This window comes from Oscarella lobularis, chromosome 2 (assembly GCF_947507565.1).
Source record: "Oscarella lobularis chromosome 2, ooOscLobu1.1, whole genome shotgun sequence".
Taxonomy (NCBI): domain Eukaryota; kingdom Metazoa; phylum Porifera; class Homoscleromorpha; order Homosclerophorida; family Oscarellidae; genus Oscarella; species Oscarella lobularis.
In genome coordinates, this window is record NC_089176.1 from 3988435 (window position 1) to 4006361 (window position 17927).

Below are 17927 nucleotides of genomic sequence, written 5' to 3' on the forward strand. Positions count from 1 at the left end.
CGCTCTCCAGGGGCACGCTCTCTTACTACCCCACGCAATGGCTTCGAGTTCAGTTCTTCTCCTGCTCCTTTTCTCTGCTGTTCTGGTCGTAAGCGGTCGACACAGAGTCCCGCTGGGGTCGGCACCGTTAGAATCTCTGGTCGCTCTCGCCAGACGAATCAACTCAGACCCCAAAGCAACGTGGTACGCATCGGAAGCCATCGCCGGTTTCGGTCCTCGAAACAAGGACCTCCTCCGTCCAGCGGCGGCCGGCAGAAAAGCTCGTCAGTCGCCAGACGGAGTCGACTGGAGGAAAGATAATCTCCTCCGCGACGCCGACGATCAGGAAAAGTGCGGATCGTGCTGGGCAATCGCTGCGACGCACGCTTTCGACGACTATCGTTCGATTAAGGCGACTTCGAAAGTAGAGCCGACGTCGGCGCATCGTCTGGCATCGTGCTGCATGTATGCTGGTTGCAATGGCTGCCAAGGGGGTAAACCAGGAAGCGCTTTTTACTATCTGAATCGTAAGGGAACCGTTCCCAACACCTGTCAGCCGTACGATCTATACCAATTGTGCTCGGAACCAAACACGTGCGAAAACGAATGCAGTGAGGGTTCTGCTCTTCCCTCGCCTCTCACATTGGATACGTATAGTGCCATCGAAGCAACAACTGCTCAAATGAAATTAGCTGTTGCAGAGGGCCCCATAGTAGCTGGAATGCCCATTTATACGGATTTTTTGATGTACAAGAAGGGCAATATATATCGTTACATGGGAGGTAATTATTTGGGTGTGCATCTCGTTGAAGTGGTCGGCTATGGGAGCGACGAAAACGGGCAGGAGTACTGGATTTGCAAGAACAGTTGGGGAAAGAATTGGGGAGACGACGGTTACTTTCGAATTGCCACCGGAATTGATCCTGAATCGCAAGTCGGACTCGAATTGCCTGGCTCAGTCTTTGCTCCCTTTGTAGCGCCCGAAAGCACATCTCCGGCTCCTCCCTCCCTTCAAACGTCTTCAGTTGTTATAGGCGTCAACATCTTTAGCAAGAGAACCGATTCGACGATCAAGGAAATCGCCAACATGGCCGCTGGCGTTTTGAATCCGTTCTGCGCGGGGAAGGACTCTGATCGCAGTCAAGTTGGCGGTCTAACTCTCGTCAGAGTCAACAGAGCTTCGCATAGAGTTATTCGCGGTGGGGAGTATACGATAACGGCTACGTACCGAAAGATGGGATGTCCTGTGTGTACCACTTATGAATTCGTTGCTGAGGTGGATCTCAACGGAAAAAGCAGCATCGTTCAATCTCGATACGTAGCGCCTGGAAATTTTGCCGATTCTCGTCACAAGACCCATTGGATGATAATTCTCGGATTTGCACTTCTCAAAATCATTGTGGCTTAGACGTTGCCTCGAAGGATTAGACTTTTTTTGTGTCTGTCTGTCTGTCTGTCTGTCAGTCAGTCCCTTGCTGTCGTCTACAGAAAGAGCAGTGTTTAGTTTAGCGAAGCCTCTTGCGCACGCTAGTAGCGGGTAATTGGTAAAGAAAAATAAATTCTTTGCTCGCGCGAGTTAGCCTACGTAAACTTCGCTTGACATACTCACAGGGAAGATGTTACTGTGTACAATACGAATATCATCAGCAGGGCAAACTCCAAAAAATAGATACCATGTAGCTACTCATCCCAAAAGGGTCAATTTGGCACGAAATGATTTCCCATTTTAATTTCTGGCGACACTAACGCTCCAACTGCAGTCACTCACCCAACTCTTTCGTTCCTAGCGATAGCGGGAAATGATGCCTTCATTCCGTACGCGTTCGTTGCAAGAAATCAATAATAAATACAAATTACCACGTGTGAGTCGTTTTCTTCTTTTTGCCTTGAATCATGTTGATGTCGCTGGATTGATTGGAGCGGAGAGCATTTGGAAAGCGATTTCGTTTGCTTTTGGTTGCATTGCGTCCTCGGTTTGGAGTCTAGAGGATCGTCTCGGCTTTTCGTCTCGTTTCTACGCACTGTAGCACTTCCTCTGAATTTCCGTATCGCTCGTAGACCACGAAGAAAAGCGTACGCCGAAGCGCTGGCGTGAAAGACGGCGAGCAACTGCTCGAATCATGCACGCCATGAGAAGAACACGCGACGAATTGATGTGAGACTCCGCCCTATGCGACGACATTGATTTTCCCGTGTAAACTTCAGTGCAATTTAATTAATGAACTTACAAGTTTTGTATATGTTGCGCATATGTTTACCTCGCGGAAAACGTATCGAATATTGACACGTGATTACCGGGGACTTACCCTAATTAGTTCAAAATCCCTGGTTCAAAATACATTCAACTGACGACGCGACGACGCTGGCAATGGGAAGATTCAGCAAACCGAGACGTTTTGTGAAAGCAAACGTGAGGAAAATGCCAACCAAACGCGGCGTTTATGAAATAGGAACTTGCCGAAGATCTGGTCATAACAAAGGGAAAAAATTCGCGGTGAAATACGTGGGAAAAGCGGAAGGCAAAGGCGGGATTCGGGGTAGAGTGCAAGATCACCTGAGAGGCGACGGCAACAAGGACATTGCCAAATATTTGAAACGTTGCAAACACAATAATCTGTATGTCCGTCAGCAACCGACGCGAAACGCTGCAACAAAAGAGGCAAAACTTATTAAAAAGGAAAACCCCAAATACAATCATCGCTTCGAGCACAAACCCTTGAAGAGAGGAAGATGGAAGTAGGTAGGCATAACGGCGCTGAACCACACTGAGATACTCTTGCCTTTGATGATTTTTCGTTGTATTGCTTTCTTGTTGTCTCACATTTAAGAATTCAACTCAAAATCCTAACAGGGGGCGTGGTCCTAAACGTAGGATTTTACGATAATATAACCGATAAACGCTCTCCAGCTTTAGGAGCATTTTTTGCTCACAAATGGGTTTGAATCTTGATCGTCTTCTTTGGTTCTGCCCTTTAGATCACATCTGAGTAGGCAATCCCCCGCGTGCCTCTATCAGATGAGTACGTCTCTTAGACAAGCACTTTCTTGTCCCATTTGCACTTCAATGCAATGCTAAGCGCGTAGTCGTCAAAATTCGCGACCTTCGTATACGCTGCAAGTTTGCCTCAAAGACAACGTAATAAATGACTCACGTGGCGAACGGGACTCGAAGCTTGGATTCAACTGACGACGCGGCAATGGGAGGCAGATACACGGATCCGATCCCTTTTAACGAGAAATACATGGGCGATATCCCAACTGAACACGGCGTATATGAAATAGGAACCTACAGAGACGGAGATTTTCACGAGAGGTACGACGGAAAAGCCGAGGGAAAAGGCGGCATTCGAAGCAGAGTGCGAAGCCACTTGAGAGGTGACGGTAACAAAGACATAGCCGACTACATGAACGATCACGAACGCAATAATCTGTACGTCCGATGGCAAGAGACGGAAGACGCTGCGAGGAAAGAGGCAAGGGCCATTAAAAAGAAAAATCCTTCATACAATCATCGCAACGAGAAAGGCAAACCGTACACTCGCTCCAAGAACAAAGCAAAGAAATGAAGGCTTAGCGCTGAAAGGAACTTTTGAGAAATTGTGCTGTGCTGTTGTCTTTTGCTGACTCGGAATTTTGTCCTTGTTGTTGTTGTTATTGTTGTTGTTGTTGTTGTTGTTTTGTCGCTTGCTTGCTAGTGTCAACATGCAATGAACTGATGAATTGTCCGGCGTAAACACGCGAAATTTTCCGGTCATCGGATGATCACCTTGACCGAATGACATTAATTAATTGTCTTCAAATTTCGAGCAGCTGCAATTTGTATGACGGATTGACCGACGCCACTAGCTGTTAGACCCATTTTGAATTACGACGTCACCTGAGCGGCAAAATCAAATACTAATCATTATTGATTTATTTGTTGAATACCTTCGTTTAGTGTCTCAAAGTCTTCCAGCATTCTATAGGCAGTTGTGGGGTTCACAAACATCATTGACATGCTCACAGGGGAAATGTCATTGGATACAATGCGGATATCGTTAGCAGGGCAAACTCCCCCACTTCTCCACGTTCCTAGAAGAAATTTCACCTCCAAAATTAATTATTAATTTTTAATTTATTATTTACCCCAAAATGGTTGATTTGGCACGAAATGATCTCCGATTTCGATTTTGACGTCACTGATGATCCGATTGCGGTTATTCGGCCGACGTTTCCGGCGATTGCGGGGAATGTAGCCTTCATTCCGTATGTTCCTATCGTAAGGAATCAATAATAAATACTAATTACCACGTGTGAGGCGTTTTCTTCTTTTTGCCTTGAATCATGTTGATGTCGGCTGGATTGATTGGAGCTGCGAGCATTTGGAACGCGATTTCGTCTGGTTTTGGTTGCATTGCGGCCTCGGTCCAAAGTCTAGAGGATCGTCTTATTAGGAGCTCGGCTTTTCGTCTCGTTTCTACGCACTGTAGGACTTCCTCTGGATTGCCGTATTGCTCGTAGACCACGGATGATATCGAAGAAAAGCGTACGCCGAAGCGCTGGCGTGAAAGACGGCGAGCAACCGCTCGAATCATGCAAGCCATGAGAAGAACACGTGACGAATTGGTATGTATGACTCCACTGACTCCACCCATAAGCGACGACGTTGATTCCCGTGCAAACTTCAATGCAATTTAGGCGCGCAGTCTTCTATAAGCTTACAAGTTCTTTTGCTTGTGCAAAATAGTGCAAAACGTTATCGAATGACACGTGATGACCGGGACTCACCCTAATTAGTTCAAAACACATTCGAATAACTGTCGACGCGGGCAATGGGCAGATTCACCAAACCAAGAGCTTTTGCGAAAGCAAACGTGAGCAAAATGTCAGCCAATTATATAAGCTATATACGTACGGCTATATGCGTGAACTCTTCTGCGCGGTGTTCTATAAGGATGTTTGAAGCGTGTCCTGGGTTGTCTTCCGTTGACGTCACGTGGGCGGTGACCAAAGCTTGAAAGAGCACTCGCCTCATTGGCTGAATTCAAGACTCAAATTCGCGGACGCGCAATCGCCAGGCACAATTAACAGCACAGAGTCTTCACGATCGATCGATCTATATATGTACGGCGGCTATATCTATCTATCTGGCCGTACCGCGATATGCTAGCTTTCAATGTCGTTTGAGGTAATTGTTTGAATTGACCTAGCTATATAAGACCCGATCGAGTCGAGTACAATAAGAGAAACGTACGCGCAGGACGCCAACAGCTAGCTTAATTGGCGTAAAAGTGCATGAACACCGCCGCGCGTACGTGTACGTGGTTCGATCTATACAAACAGGATGTTGTCAATGTGGAAGCGTGCATATATGTCCTGGGTTAATTCTTTTCCTTTGTCGATCGACAGTTCGGTGGTGCCCACATCGAGCTTGCAAGAGTCGATCGTCCTTTCTGAGCGTTCATACTCTTTACATCAAGCCATAGGTGATGCGGCTGCGGATTTTTTCGTAGGCGGACATAACATCGCTCGCGCAGAGTGCCAACTGAAGTGGGTGGGAGGTAGACCATCGAATCAATCATTCTAATTACGTTAGAGAAAGCGTCTTCTATTGGCCACGCACGTACTAGGCAGTATACTTCCTACGTAGCTTGACCTCGATCAGACGCTCGATCCATGTCTTGTGGGCCTTTGGGCGTACCTGTGAAAAACATGTTTCTCCGACACCACAACAAAAAACGGGGTTACTGCACTCCACACCACATACAACTTTGAAGTTGATAAATACGACAGAAGTAAATAATCAAAATTGCGTACAGAAAGGAAGTTTGGTCAATTTTACTCGTCATCGCCGCCACTCTTGAAAGGATGTCTTTCATTCTGGAGGACAAGATACTTGATTGCATGACTATGCAATTGCAATTGACGACTACTCGTGTAGCGAAGAAGATCGTTTTTGAGCAGTTGACTTATTGCCGCTGTACAATCGACCCCTTGGACATAAAAATCATCCGCTTTCGCTCGACGTCGCAAGGATGTTTTCTCTTCGACACCCATTGGATTCTCGGCGAGAAGACGAAGAATTCGATACTGAAACACTTCAATGGGTTTGTTATCCGAAATTTCCTGCCAATCAGGAAAGACTTCCTCAATATCGTCCTTGGGCTTAGACAAGAGTGACTTGAGCAGCTCTTCTTGCGTTGTAATTGCAGCAGCTGCCGCCCGCTGAGGGTGGGTGGCTATTCCAAAGCGACGCTTCACAGCTTCGAGGACACCTTGTTTCTGCGACGTCGAATGGGGCACTCTCTTTATGTTGTCAGCTGCCAGCTTCAGCAGGCCAATTCTTCCACCTGTCGCGCACTTGTACAATTCATCGACATCAAACTTTTTTTCAGCTGCTTCGCATTGTCCCTTCAGAAATTCCTTTGCGTCCTGCTCGTCGACGTCACATGAAAACAGCAATTTCATGCGAGATGAACTGCTACGTGCTTTGATTGCATCCATAGCAACCCCACTGGAATCAACCAGTATCCAGTGAATCTTGCCCTTATCTGCGTGATCTTTAGCTAAATCAAGTAACTTGTGAAGTTCTTCCGGCACCCAATCAGCAGATGTCGACTTAGGGACGAGGCTGTTGACCCCGTCAAGGATGATCGTAGTGACTCGACCATCTTTGTATTTCTTCGCCGATTTTGCCAAACGTAGCATTACATGTTTAACACGAACGTAATCTTTCGTGTCCATCTCAAATGCTTTTCCTGGCATTTGAGGGACCGCATTGAAAACGCCATATATGACTGAACGATGATTCATGGACAGTCCGTCAGCGAGAGACGAATAAAGTGGGTTATCTATGTGGACGTAATGCACCCCCTTGACTCCCTCCTTGCGCAATTCATCGATTACTTCCATCACTGCATGCGTTTTTCCTGCTCGGTGAGGCCCTTGGTAAAGATGATAATATGACGAAGGTGGGAAAGGTGCCATGATCAGTTCTTTCAGTCTTTCTTTCTCTTCCGATCGATCAACGTAACTTTCTTTGGCAATGGTAGACAACTCGCCATTGGTTGTCCCGGAAATACGATATTCGAATATTGCCACATTTGCACAGTTATAGAGAAGGTATCCTACTCCAGCTGCTAAGGGGATGACAGTTTTTGCTATGTTTATGAAAGGGTAGGTTAGGGGATTTGCTAACATTTACTTTCCACTAAATACCATTTCGCTTCACAAAGTCCAGTCCTTCAGTAACTGCGAAAGGACAACGTACATTGTAAAATTCTCCTGATAGCGAACAAAACGTTGGCACCTTTCGATTTTGCCCAGTTTTTGAAATTGAATTGCTTAGATGTCGACGAAGGACGCCCATTAGAGGCAGTACCTGGTACGGTAAACGAAACGTTGAGCGTTGGCGGAATCCCCTCATACAGCACGAACAATTTGTACCACTTTTTTGGCCATTTTCAGCAAACAGTCGTCTACTTGGTAGTGTGAGACGTTGCATAACACTACGCGTACTCACAATTAAATTACATTGTACCAATCCAATGTACAAACGCATACCGATTCAGGCGAGACAAAATCATTTCAAATTATTGCTATTCTGCTGGCCAAGTCGCACACACGTTCTCTATGAATGTACTGATCAATAACGCTGTAGTCATGTTAATTAATCCTCTTTCGCAACAACACTTGGAATATGTTATCACGTGCTACGGTACACCACGTATCAGTTACGTAATACTGAAACGTCACCAGGAAGGAGGCGTGTCATATTACGTAATAATCACGTGACGTACGCAACAGGCCACACCTTTCCGAGTCGCCGGACATCGTTTTATTACCCATGGTCTAGTACGCGAAACGAGCCGCGCGCGCCTATAGTTATGCCAACTACGCCTTTCAAGGAGACCGTGTAAGTGTGACATAAGTAGGCGGCGGCTGAGCAGTGGCAAAATCGCTGCGTGTTGCCATGTTCGAAAATACGCTTAGGGTCTCTCACAAGTGTATTGAAAGCTTCTCGATAGTCCACAGAACGAGGATCGTACGATTGGAGCGGTGCCCAAGTCAGACTCCGCAATAGCCGCATGCGCAGTGAACAGCGTTAGGGCTGGCAGCAGTTGCTGGCAGCAGAGATATAAGAGAGAGAGGGATATGAAACTCCCGTCATCACGTGATTTTTTGCTGACCCCACGATTGTTACCCGATGTCCCGTACGCGGCGCTTGCGAAACGAAGCGAGAATTATCTGGTTTTCCTTTCTTTTTCAACTTTTCTATTTCTTCTGGATGAGGTAAGTTTGTTTAGGCGCCTACTTGACAGAGATGATCAGAGACGCCTTCTGTACGATGATTATTATGACACGCGTCTTGTTTGCAACACATATCTGCGTTCTGAAGTCCCAAATGTATTCGCAAACAGTTTTAAAGTAAGCTCAGGTGATCGGCAGACAGCTTGGAAGTAGTCATGTGTGCTCCGCAGCGTCCACGGCGATCGTAGACGCAATTTTGTGACGTTTTTGCCCTTGTTAACCACACCCTCTTTTGCAACACAAAGCGATTGCTTCAACGCATGGAGGGAGCATTGGGCCTTTCTAGCCTCTAACAGAGATCCTAAGGATTGGACTCCACGAAGAAATCTACCAGACCAACACATTGTTAGCCTCAAATGGCGCGTTTTCTGCAAAGAGTAGATAAGAGCTTCAGTTCTATTCCTTCGCTTCGCAATGACTTGACGAGTAGCCCAAGGCATAAATAAAGGTGAAAGAATGCGATAAGACGTTCAGTGATGTTTAATCAGACTGAAATGTCTTTAGTGTAACGTTCATCCTAATGGCGTTTCAAATCATTTCCGTCCAGGAGGCCCTAAAAGAGTACCATTTCACGTAGAAAAGGAACACAACTCGCAGATGAGAAAAGACGAGGTCATTCTCCGGTCATTCTCGCTTCGTTTCACAGTCAATGGCAGCGTCACGTACGGGACATCGGTAACAATCGTGGTGTCAGTAAAAAGTCACGTGAGGACGGGAGTTTCATATCCCTCTCTCTCTTATATCTCTGCTGGCAGCATAGATGTATGAGAGAGGGATTGGCAACTCCCTTAGTCACGTGACCGATTCCTGTGTACACCAGCGACACCATGTCTGACTCGCTACGTCCCGTATATTCTCTCAATTTCTCTCGCGTTTATAGTCGAAAACCACTCCAAACCGAACCGCGCAATGCACGGTTGCTAATCGATTGTATTAGCGTCAGCTAGTCGAAAAGACGATATAGACCGGGGTGTCTGGGCCGTAATCTTCGCGCGCGTACACGGGGGGCGAGTATTCTCCTACGCACTTCTGCTTTTGAGTGTCTTTTTTCGCGATTCTCCTTTTATTTGCTATGGAGCAGTGTTTCAGGGGATGATCCTAAACTCGCATGCTCTTAGTCGCGTGTTAGAAGACAAAAACTTCTGTTGTCATCGCTAATCTCGGAGAGACTAAGCTCGCACGACTACTGTGCGTTAGAGCAACGTTTAGCGGTCCGAAACTGCTGCACGTTCAGCGGTTATGTCGAAAAGGAAAGTGTAATACCCTGCCTAAAGTTATCTACTGACGAGTCACACCTAGTTACGCACATATATCACGTGACTAAGGGAGTTGCCAATCCCTCTCTCATACATCTACAGTGCGTCCAGCGCTGAACCGGAAATTCTTCTTACGTGCGCGATGGATGTTTTCGTATCTTAAAATGCAGTACACGCCTTCAATTAAGACTCGCTTACTTACGCACATGTGTCTCCTTGCAAGTCCGGCTGTCAGCGCAAATGGAGACTGTCTCTTCGCGTGGAGAGGTCCTATTTCTCATGTCTCGTCCGCTTGGTACGTTAGGCTATTTTCCTGCCGTTTGAAGGTTCCAGCTACCCTTTTAGCCAGCGTACTTAGCTTTTATATGTCCCAGAAGTATAATAACGCTAAATGGCGGGCTGGACAGCCTTTAGAGAGACCATACCAGCGACTATTCTAAGAGGCTGAGCGTGTTTACGTTAGGCTATTTTTGGACTTCAGTGGTGCATCCTCGGGTTGGCTTCCAGCGGAAATGTCTTCGGCGTTTACGTATCTTTGTCTTCTCTATTGGACCCAAATGCATTCGACGTCGTTTTAAGCAACATGTGCTCATCCACGTGTAGTTGTCGTAGCGCACGCAATCACGTTGCAATGGCTCCCTTCCAGGTTTTTTCCTTCTGCACGCCACTGAAGGGAATTCGCCTATCTACGCGCTACGGGCAAATGAGCGGAGGAGATTTTGTCAGTTTTCGCCGCGAGCCGGACAGTGTCCACGACCGGAATGCAATCGCGGCGACGAATCGCGGTGAAACTGTTGGCCACATTGAGCGATCCCTAGCTGCTGCTCTCGCTGATCCATTGGACGACAGACAAATTCGATTGGAAGGGTACGGCGCTTTTTTGATGACGTCCATTTGTTGAGCCCACTTGTGCGTACTGGGCTCTTCAGAAGGCGTGACGGGAAGGTCCGTGTCATGGGGCCGTTTTCTTCCTCTTCCACCGGCGCGGCCACCCTTTGCAGCATCTCCCCGGGGTTGGAGCTTGTGCATCCTGTTGACATTGGAGATCAACGCGAGGGCACGCCTCTGGCTGGCACGCCTTGGTCGCGTGATTGACGAAACGTCTTCAAGTGCTTCCGAAGAACCGGAAGAAGCACCGCTGGCGTTTACAAACACCGGTTGTGATGTGATGGTGTTTAGAAACACCGGTTCCGACGCAAGCGATACGCGAGAAGCCATGAAAACAGTTCGAATTACGCACAACAAAAGTTAGAAAGTCCCGGTCATACCCCGGAAGTTCGCATTCACCTCGAAAGGGGACTCTCTGTTTTGGTTGACGTTTTTATTGCGTTAAATCTTCGTTTAGAGCACACACATGCCGTACAAAAAGGTTTGAAGTTCAGAAAGCAAGATTACAGTACCGTACGCACGGCGTACATTTTTCTGGTTTAGCGCTGGACGCACTGTATGCTGGCAGCATAGAGTCTGTCACATCCGGGCGTTCGCGTAACTACCCTAGGTCCACTAAAAGTCACGTGATAACGGGGAGTTTCCAATCCCTCTCTTCTTCTATCTATGCTGGGCAGGACGGACTTTCAAACGCGCATGCGTTGTTGCTAGGGTTATCCACCGAAAACTCGCGTTCTCTGTAGGCTCGCATTATCCCTCTTCCCAACTGAGTTTCGAGTCGTTTTGTAAAAAAAGATATTTAGTAAGAGTTTTTCTAACATTTCGCTGACGTACTACGTCTGCGGATACGCAGAGATGAAGTTCTGCGTAATGCGAGAAAAGATTGCCTAAAACAAATTTCTTAGCGCAAAACTAACAGTTCTTTTAGTAATCTCCCAATCGCACATGAGTTTGAGGTCAGAAAACTACCTGTACGAGGACGAAAAATGGCGCGCGAATCACCACAGGTGCAACATGAGACCCAATAAATAGAAAGCGAGAAATGTTTAGCGCCTCCTTTATATATCATTGCCATGCATTCGTAACACCCTAAGGCTAAGGTCTGAGCAGGGATTCACGCAAAATTTGGCCTTGAAGAGGGTTCAAAAATTTCAGCACGATCTCCTCGAAAACTGTCCCCCCCAATTTAGAAATTCGTCGGACCTGAAATCGAAGCTTTTTTCCTAAAGCTTCGATTAGCGGAAACCCGACGCTTATCCATTGCGTATTGACCTTATCCAAAGCCATTTTGTGAGACATAGTCATCAGGGAAAACGTAGCAATAACCTAATTGGTAGGGACGCGAGCATGCGCAAACAGATAAACTATTATTGGCTACTATTCATTGATGCATGATCATGCGCGTTTGAAAGTCCGCCCTGCCGTTAGGGCTAGGCTCGAAGGTCCAGCTAGCCTCGAGGATCCCGACCCTCTTCCCGCGCGCTAAGATGCGTGGGTGGGGGACGCCGCGGAAAGAGGGTCTGGATCCACTCATCCACTCTGTACAAAGCCGTGCGGGACACGTGACCCAAAAGGACCCGTGCGGTCCAATCACGAAGCTCGCATTCTATTTGGCTAGAAGCGTAATAGCCGACTAGTAGCCGACTTGCCAAAATGTCGGCAGCGAAACGAAGACTCTACAACCTTCTAGAACGCGGCGTTCACATTTTTAATGCCATAACGGCTGAATTAAAACTCGAAAGCGGTTTCGACGCATGCCAGTACAGATATAAGCTACGCCATTTCGTCTAAGGAGCTCGATCCTCGAACCCAGTTAATAAAACGCGAGTTGCGAGGCTAGAAGTGTCGAGCTTCGTGATTGGACCTTTTGGGTCACGTGTCCCGCACGGCTTTGTACAGAGTGGATCCAGACCCTCTTTCCGCGGCGTCCCCCACCCACGCATCTTAGCGCGCGGGAAGAGGGTCGGGATCCTCGAGGCTAAGGTCCAGCTAGCCTCGATACTCCAGACCCTCGCGCGTTAAGGGGGGTGTGGTTGGCGAGAGGGTCTGGACGCACTCTGTAGAAAGCCGTGTGCAGATCACGTGGTTTTTCGACCCGAGTGAGCCAATCACAGGTCTCGATACGAATTAGGACACACGTACACTGATTGGACGCGGACCTAACTTCGTTTCGCTACGAGTAATTTAGTTACGGCGTACGCTACACTGGGTTCCTATGTAATCGAAGGTTCGCTGCTTTTCCGGGGTGCCTTCTCCCTCAGATCTTCGCGTAAAGTCGTTGGCTATCAAAGAACCCGAGGGAACGTCAGCGATTGGGAAAAAGCTCGGGCAGACCTCTTGCGGGCCTTCATCCGACGCTCGCGCAACGACGTCCGTACACGCGCGAAGAGATTTCCTTCGTTTAGGGACTTCCGCGACCGTTTTATCGAGTGGGAGTGCCCATTAGGGGAAGGTACAGTAGTACATTTGTTAACGAAGTTAGGTCCTCGTCCAATCAGTGTACGCGTGTCGTAATTGGTACCGAGACCCGTGATTGGCTCACTCGGCTCGAAAAACCACGTGATCTGCACACGGCTTTCTACAGATTGCGTCCAGACCCTCTCGCCAACCACACCCTCCTTAACGCGCGAGGGTCTGGAGTATCGAGGCTAAGGTCCAGCCTGAGTTGAGCTAACGCGCGCTTACATACGGGCAAGCCGCGTAGCTCAACACTACGTCTCTTAGACAAGCCCTTTCTTGCCCCATTTGTACTTCAATGCAATGCTAAGCGCGTAGTCGTCAAAATTTGCGACCTTCGTACACGCTGCAAGTTTGCCTCAAAGAAAACGTAATAAATGACTCACGTGGGACGTGACGAACGGGACTCAAAGCTTCAACTGACGACGCGGCAATGGGCAGATTCTCGGATCCAGTCCTTCTAAAAGAGGAAAACATGCACTTGATCCCAACTGAACACGGCGTATATGAAATAGGAACCTACAGAGGAGGAAATTTCAACGTGAAATACGCAGGAAAAGCCGAGGGCGAAGGCGGAATTCGAAGTAGAGTGCGAAGCCACTTGAGAGGCGACGGCAACAAAGACATAGCCGAATACATGGACGATCACGAACGCAATCATCTGTATGTTCGATGGCAAGTGACGGAAGACGCTGCGAAAAAAGAAGCAAGGATCATTAGGAAAGAAGATCCTCCTTTCAATAAGCGCCACGAGCCCAAAGCCCTCGGAAAGTGAAGGAATGAAGGCTTGGCGCTGAACCAGACTCGATACTGAGAAATCGTGCTGTGCTGTTGTCTTTTCTTGTAGTTGTCGTTGTCGATGTTGTTGTCTCGCTTGCTTGCCAGTGTCAACGTGCATTGAACTGACGGATCGTCCGCGGCGTCGCCTCACACGTAAACACGCAAAATTTTCCAGTTTTCACTTTCGATGTCGACGATAGGTCCGAGTTGCGTAGCTTTGTTCGTGATTGGAAGCCTCTAGCACGTTAGTATCGGGTAGTCTAATTGGTAAAGAAAACAAAATTCTTTTCTCGCGCGAGTTAGCCTCTGTAAACTTCGCGTTGCCAAGGACAGGGATCGTTTGTATTCTCTTCCAATTTGCGCCCCAAGTCGGCGCCGGCTTTAGATCGATTTCGACACGTCCGAGTCTTCGGATGTAGCGCGACCGTAAAATGCTCTCCCACCATGCGTCTGTGCGTACAGTACGTCATTTGTCCTCACTAAGCACTGTACTGTGTATATTTGTGCAGTGGGTAAGGGAGCGTCTCGACTCTGATGACGTATTCTGTAGTTTCTATAGCGGGTTTCTTGAATTATCTGTAAGGAATTGCTCACTAACTTTGCCTCGACTAAAATCGGAGTTTTCTAGATTTTTCCAGTCCAACTATTCTACAATTCGTCAGTGCGAGGATTTCAGCGCGCTAACGCGGTCTCGAAAAAATCAACAGATAAACTCTTTGTACAGGTAAACATGAAACTAACGTGTCATTTAAAATAAGGCAAGCTGTAATAGGTTCTACAAGCGCCTGAGATTTTGGAGTGGATTGCGAGCCAGCGGAGTTCCTATTTTATGTCCAGCAGCTATTATCTTCACTATTACTTGTGTAAAGCTTTGCAGTCCAATATAAAAGTCTGTTCATGACGAAATTAAATAAGAGTTCATTTCGTTGCGACACTAGATTTTAGGATGATTGTGTTCGTGATAAAAAGTGGCTAGATTCGTTTCTAAATTTTCTTCAAAAAACAGCGGGGGAAAGGTCCGCATCGTTTTGGCTAGATGCTCAAAGACTTAGCATCGCAGAGAATCCAAGAAGAAAACTCGAGTAAAATTTTATGACAGTAATACGCCTTTGGTGGCTATTCAGTGAGTTTCTAGAATTCTAAAGGAGATTGCTGCTAACTACTTGTCCGTCGAAGCAGACTACGATCTTAAACTAGAGCTAGAAATTGCAGTCGGTCTAACAATGCCAACGATAAGTGAGGAAAAAGTGAAGGAGGCACAAGAAGCAGTTCTCACAACTATCAGGAAATACTGGTATAGGATAAACTGCTATGGTTTTAACTCTACTGAGTTTTTATATGCCCAGGGTTCCACGGTTTCTTCGCCGCGGTCTGCGCTGCCCAAAGTTGCCCATAGAGCCCTATGCTCGACCTCATACAGTGCATGGATACCCAGTAAAGGATCTCAATTGTGAGATCAAGGTACTAGGGCCTACTAGACTGAACTACTTACCGATGTGACGAGATCTTTCGTTCTTTAGACTTCTCGGACTCTGAGAAGATGCGCCACTGTGTGCGAAGATAGGGACCAACAAAGTGGACCCCTAAAGGAACTGGAGAACGTCTTGGATTTTGATGCGATGACGTCGGGCGACTACTTCCACGAATTTCTAAAAAGAAAGCAAAAGAAGGTAAGCCTTTTGGTTGAGCAAACTACTGTACTACATAATTTTAATTATTAGATTTGGATCAACTCGTATTTATGCTGGATGTGCGTAAAAGAACTTCGACAGTCGTCAAGCAGAGAAGTGAGCAGTAACACAGGCTCATTATTAGAAAAAGCAAAGGTAAGAGGGAGTGCCACAACATCTAACCACATGTATCCCACTTTTCAGCTTCAGCTGCGCAAATTTCTAGCAAAAAGTGGCTCATCTTATATTGGATGCAGTGAGGCTGAAGTCAAAACAGCAGAAAGTCTTCTTCACGCATCAACTCTGTCAGATTTCATCCAACTAGTTGACTATATACACGGTTTACTACTAAAAAACCTCGCACCAGCCTGGCACCTACTCTGCGGCGAAGAAGCCGAATCAATAAGCAAAGTAAAACAGAGGGGAAATATTTGAGAATTAATTGACCCCCGTGTGTTCTAGGTGCCAACAAAAAGAGTCAAAATTACGAAGGAAAATCCCGGGAAAATGCCTCTACCGAAACTCGACGTTCCAGCTAAAGAAGTACGCGATGTTTTCCATGGATACATTCTCTAATGAACCCTTCCTCCCCCCCCATGCAGGACTTTGACCCGTTTGATCCCTCACTTTGCGTCAGACTTACTGCCCCCGTGTTTACCTTTGATCGTCTCGTTCACAATTGCGTGGAACTAGATCATTTTAGACTCTTTCTTAGCCAACGCCACGCGGTTCGCGATCTCGCTTTATGGCTAGACATTGAAGAGTATCTTTGCATGCCGTTTGACGAGAGAGAGATGCGCAGTGCCAAGAGTTGGCAAATCAAAACGAAGTATCTCCACAGGAAGTATTTCTTCGGACACGACAGTCCGGCATCGCTAGAAATCCGAAGAAAAGTAAAAGAATTAAAATCATTTGAAAACCGACGTAATTTCGTTTTTGTTAGGTAATCGAAGACGACGTATTTCAACGAGGAAAAGGACCCTCTCCCCATGTTCTACTGTCCATGCAGGAGTGCGTTAGGTTAGGGGATAAATATCCGTGTCTCTCTGTACGAATTCTTCTTTTTTTCCTAGGGAACGTATTGAAAAGCGTTGGCTTCCTATTTTCACTTCGTCCGACGACTTCAAGTCGCGTCAAATGCCGAGACACTCGTCCATGGCCGAAGTCGTTGAAGCTATAATGAGCCAACGACGATGGGAAAAGAGACAGGGTTCAGCAAAGTCAATAAAAGTCTGAGAGGAGGAGGAGGAGGAGCCTTTTTTAAAAAAATCTCATTACTTTTTAGGATAAATGGGCGTACTCTTCTAAGGATTTTGTGGCTTTGCGTAAGGCCCTGTGCAATCCGGTGACGTGCATGCAGTTCAGAAACTACGTCAGTATAAAAAACGACGATAGCATGTTGCTGGAAAACGACATATTGTTCTGGCTCGAAGCTCAAAAATATTGCGTCAGTAAATCGCCAAGGGTTCCCTTACTTTCTCGAACGAATCTCTTATAGGATTTGTGTAAGAGTCGTTGTAGTGGGAGACTGATAAAGAAGAAAGCGCGTACAATTGTTAACCGTTTTATGATGTCATCAGTACCGCCAAGTCTCCAAATAACGATACGTCAAGACCTCGTTGACGAAATCGTATGCCGAATGGAAAAACCGGGCCCACTCACATTCCGAGAAGCCCAGGTTAAATAAATAAATAAATGAATACTTTCCCTAATATTTTCCCCCCCTAGGATGCTGTTTTTCAAGGGCTCTATACACACTGGCTTTCGTTCTGCGAATGGAAAAGCCGCTGTTTATCGGTGAGAGGGAGTCTCCCGTTCGACGAGCTCGAGAAACAGGAGCGGGTTCGTCGCGAGAGCGGTCGCAGTTCGAGAAGTCGACGGGAGAGTGAGGTGAGGGAGCGGGCGGCGGCGGCGGCGGCGTTAGGCGACACGGACGAGGAATGGAGCGACGAGGAATGGGGAAGTTCGTACTCGTTCAAGTTCTCGGTTTATGAGCAAACGGGGAAAGTGCTTGTAAAGAAAGCGGTGCGACGAAGGACTGTTAAGGAGGAGATGCTTCGCGCTTCGTACTCTCCTACTATTCAACTCGGTCTAAGTGATCGGCATCTAAGGGCTTCGTCAATTACGAGTGAGATATATCGGCGGCAAAAGTTGAAGATTGATTTTGGGAAGAGAAGCGCTTCCGTGTCTATTGCCCGACTCTATTGACGGACCCCGCCCCCACAGCTTACCTCCAAAGAGAATGTTTCAAATTAAGAACATCACGTGACCGTCTAAGAACGAATTAATTAAATTAATTTAAAATGACGTTGCTGTCCGATAGCTTCAAGTTTAATTAGGTTAAATAATTAATTTTGGCGTCAGTTAGGGGGCCCCTTTGTCTTTCGCGCGACTAGTCATCGTAGATGTGTCTAAAACGGCTCCCTTAGAATGTTGCGTCGGCTACGCGACTAAATCGTGACTCTTTTACTTTGCTACGCATTCGGAACACAAGTACTCACCCTGAAAGAGGCTTTAGGAGCCAAGAGAGCACGCGAACGAACGATTTTCGTAGTGTACGACATCCTACAAGATCCTGTACTGCACGAAGATTAAAAATAAAGACCCG

General features: G+C 47.0%; 3 protein-coding genes and 2 long non-coding RNA genes across 13 annotated transcripts; 3 read left to right on the forward strand and 2 right to left on the reverse strand.

Annotated features, from left to right (window-relative positions):
• The first annotated feature begins 6 nt into the window (after positions 1-6).
• LOC136200304 (uncharacterized) lies at positions 7-1558 on the forward strand. Its single transcript, XM_065990683.1, has one exon. The coding sequence runs from the start codon at positions 38-40 to the stop codon at positions 1385-1387; it is 1350 nt and encodes a 449-aa protein (XP_065846755.1). The 5' UTR covers positions 7-37; the 3' UTR covers positions 1388-1558.
• A 17-nt stretch (positions 1559-1575) lies between these two features.
• On the reverse strand, positions 1576-4574 carry LOC136200305 (uncharacterized). 2 transcript variants are annotated; one of them, XR_010673338.1, is made up of 12 exons: positions 4444-4574; positions 4295-4392; positions 4105-4232; positions 3907-4050; positions 3270-3856; positions 3132-3204; positions 2911-3080; positions 2694-2841; positions 2534-2624; positions 2208-2444; positions 1837-2147; positions 1576-1785 (listed from the first exon to the last, which is right to left on the reverse strand). It is a non-coding gene; the product is annotated as an uncharacterized lncRNA (long non-coding RNA). The 2 variants fall into 2 exon arrangements; XR_010673337.1 differs by having other exon boundaries at positions 1576-2147.
• A 1082-nt stretch (positions 4575-5656) lies between these two features.
• On the reverse strand, positions 5657-8101 carry LOC136200317 (uncharacterized). Of its 4 annotated transcripts, none has more exons than XM_065990696.1 (6): positions 7961-8101; positions 7522-7588; positions 7408-7466; positions 7268-7339; positions 7177-7209; positions 5657-7118 (listed from the first exon to the last, which is right to left on the reverse strand). In XM_065990696.1, exons 2-6 carry the CDS (start codon positions 7542-7544, stop codon positions 5797-5799), a joined length of 1509 nt encoding a protein of 502 aa, XP_065846768.1. In that variant the 5' UTR covers positions 7545-7588; positions 7961-8101; the 3' UTR covers positions 5657-5796. The 4 variants fall into 4 exon arrangements, with proteins under 4 accessions (XP_065846768.1, XP_065846765.1, XP_065846766.1 ...); XM_065990693.1 differs by having other exon boundaries at positions 7405-7466; XM_065990694.1 differs by having other exon boundaries at positions 7405-7466; positions 7772-8070.
• Positions 8102-8103: 2 nt separating this feature from the next.
• LOC136200318 (uncharacterized) lies at positions 8104-9617 on the forward strand. The gene is made up of 3 exons (XR_010673342.1): positions 8104-8385; positions 8439-8716; positions 8773-9617. It is a non-coding gene; the product is annotated as an uncharacterized lncRNA (long non-coding RNA).
• A 3505-nt stretch (positions 9618-13122) lies between these two features.
• Positions 13123-17671, forward strand: LOC136183794 (regulator of G-protein signaling 22-like). Of its 5 annotated transcripts, XM_065970554.1 has the most exons (18): positions 13124-13802; positions 13850-13893; positions 13953-14227; positions 14278-14373; positions 14422-14538; positions 14595-14731; positions 14785-14943; positions 14996-15110; positions 15170-15319; positions 15371-15475; positions 15524-15730; positions 15782-15862; positions 15922-16212; positions 16263-16339; positions 16393-16549; positions 16605-16766; positions 16818-16997; positions 17048-17671. In XM_065970554.1, the coding sequence occupies exons 3-18, from the start codon at positions 14081-14083 to the stop codon at positions 17525-17527; spliced, it is 2661 nt and encodes an 886-aa protein (XP_065826626.1). In that variant the 5' UTR covers positions 13124-13802; positions 13850-13893; positions 13953-14080; the 3' UTR covers positions 17528-17671. The 5 variants fall into 5 exon arrangements, with proteins under 5 accessions (XP_065826627.1, XP_065826629.1, XP_065826625.1 ...); XM_065970555.1 differs by having other exon boundaries at positions 13123-14110; positions 14159-14227; XM_065970557.1 differs by having other exon boundaries at positions 13123-14101; positions 14159-14227.
• Positions 17672-17927: the final 256 nt, after the last annotated feature.

Excerpts from the sequence above, each read along its gene's own strand:
- LOC136200304 (XM_065990683.1), top strand. The coding sequence starts at position 38 with ATGGCTTCGAGTTCAGTTCTTCTCCTGCTCCTTTTCTCTGCTGTTCTG.
- LOC136200317 (XM_065990693.1), bottom strand. The coding sequence starts at position 7,544 with ATGATTTTGTCTCGCCTGAATCG. Across the intron at positions 7,210-7,267 it reads AAACTGGGCAAAATCGAAAG|TTACTGAAGGACTGGACTTT; the intron begins GTGCCAACGTTT and ends GTCCTTTCGCAG. Across the intron at positions 7,119-7,176 it reads GGACTTTGTGAAGCGAAATG|CAAAAACTGTCATCCCCTTA; the intron begins GTATTTAGTGGA and ends TCATAAACATAG.
- LOC136183794 (XM_065970552.1), top strand. The coding sequence starts at position 14,081 with ATGCTCTCCCACCATGCGTCTGTGCGTACAGTACGTCATTTGTCCTCA. Across the intron at positions 14,374-14,421 it reads CAGATAAACTCTTTGTACAG|GTTCTACAAGCGCCTGAGAT; the intron begins GTAAACATGAAA and ends AAGCTGTAATAG. Across the intron at positions 14,944-14,995 it reads ACAACTATCAGGAAATACTG|GGTTCCACGGTTTCTTCGCC; the intron begins GTATAGGATAAA and ends TTATATGCCCAG.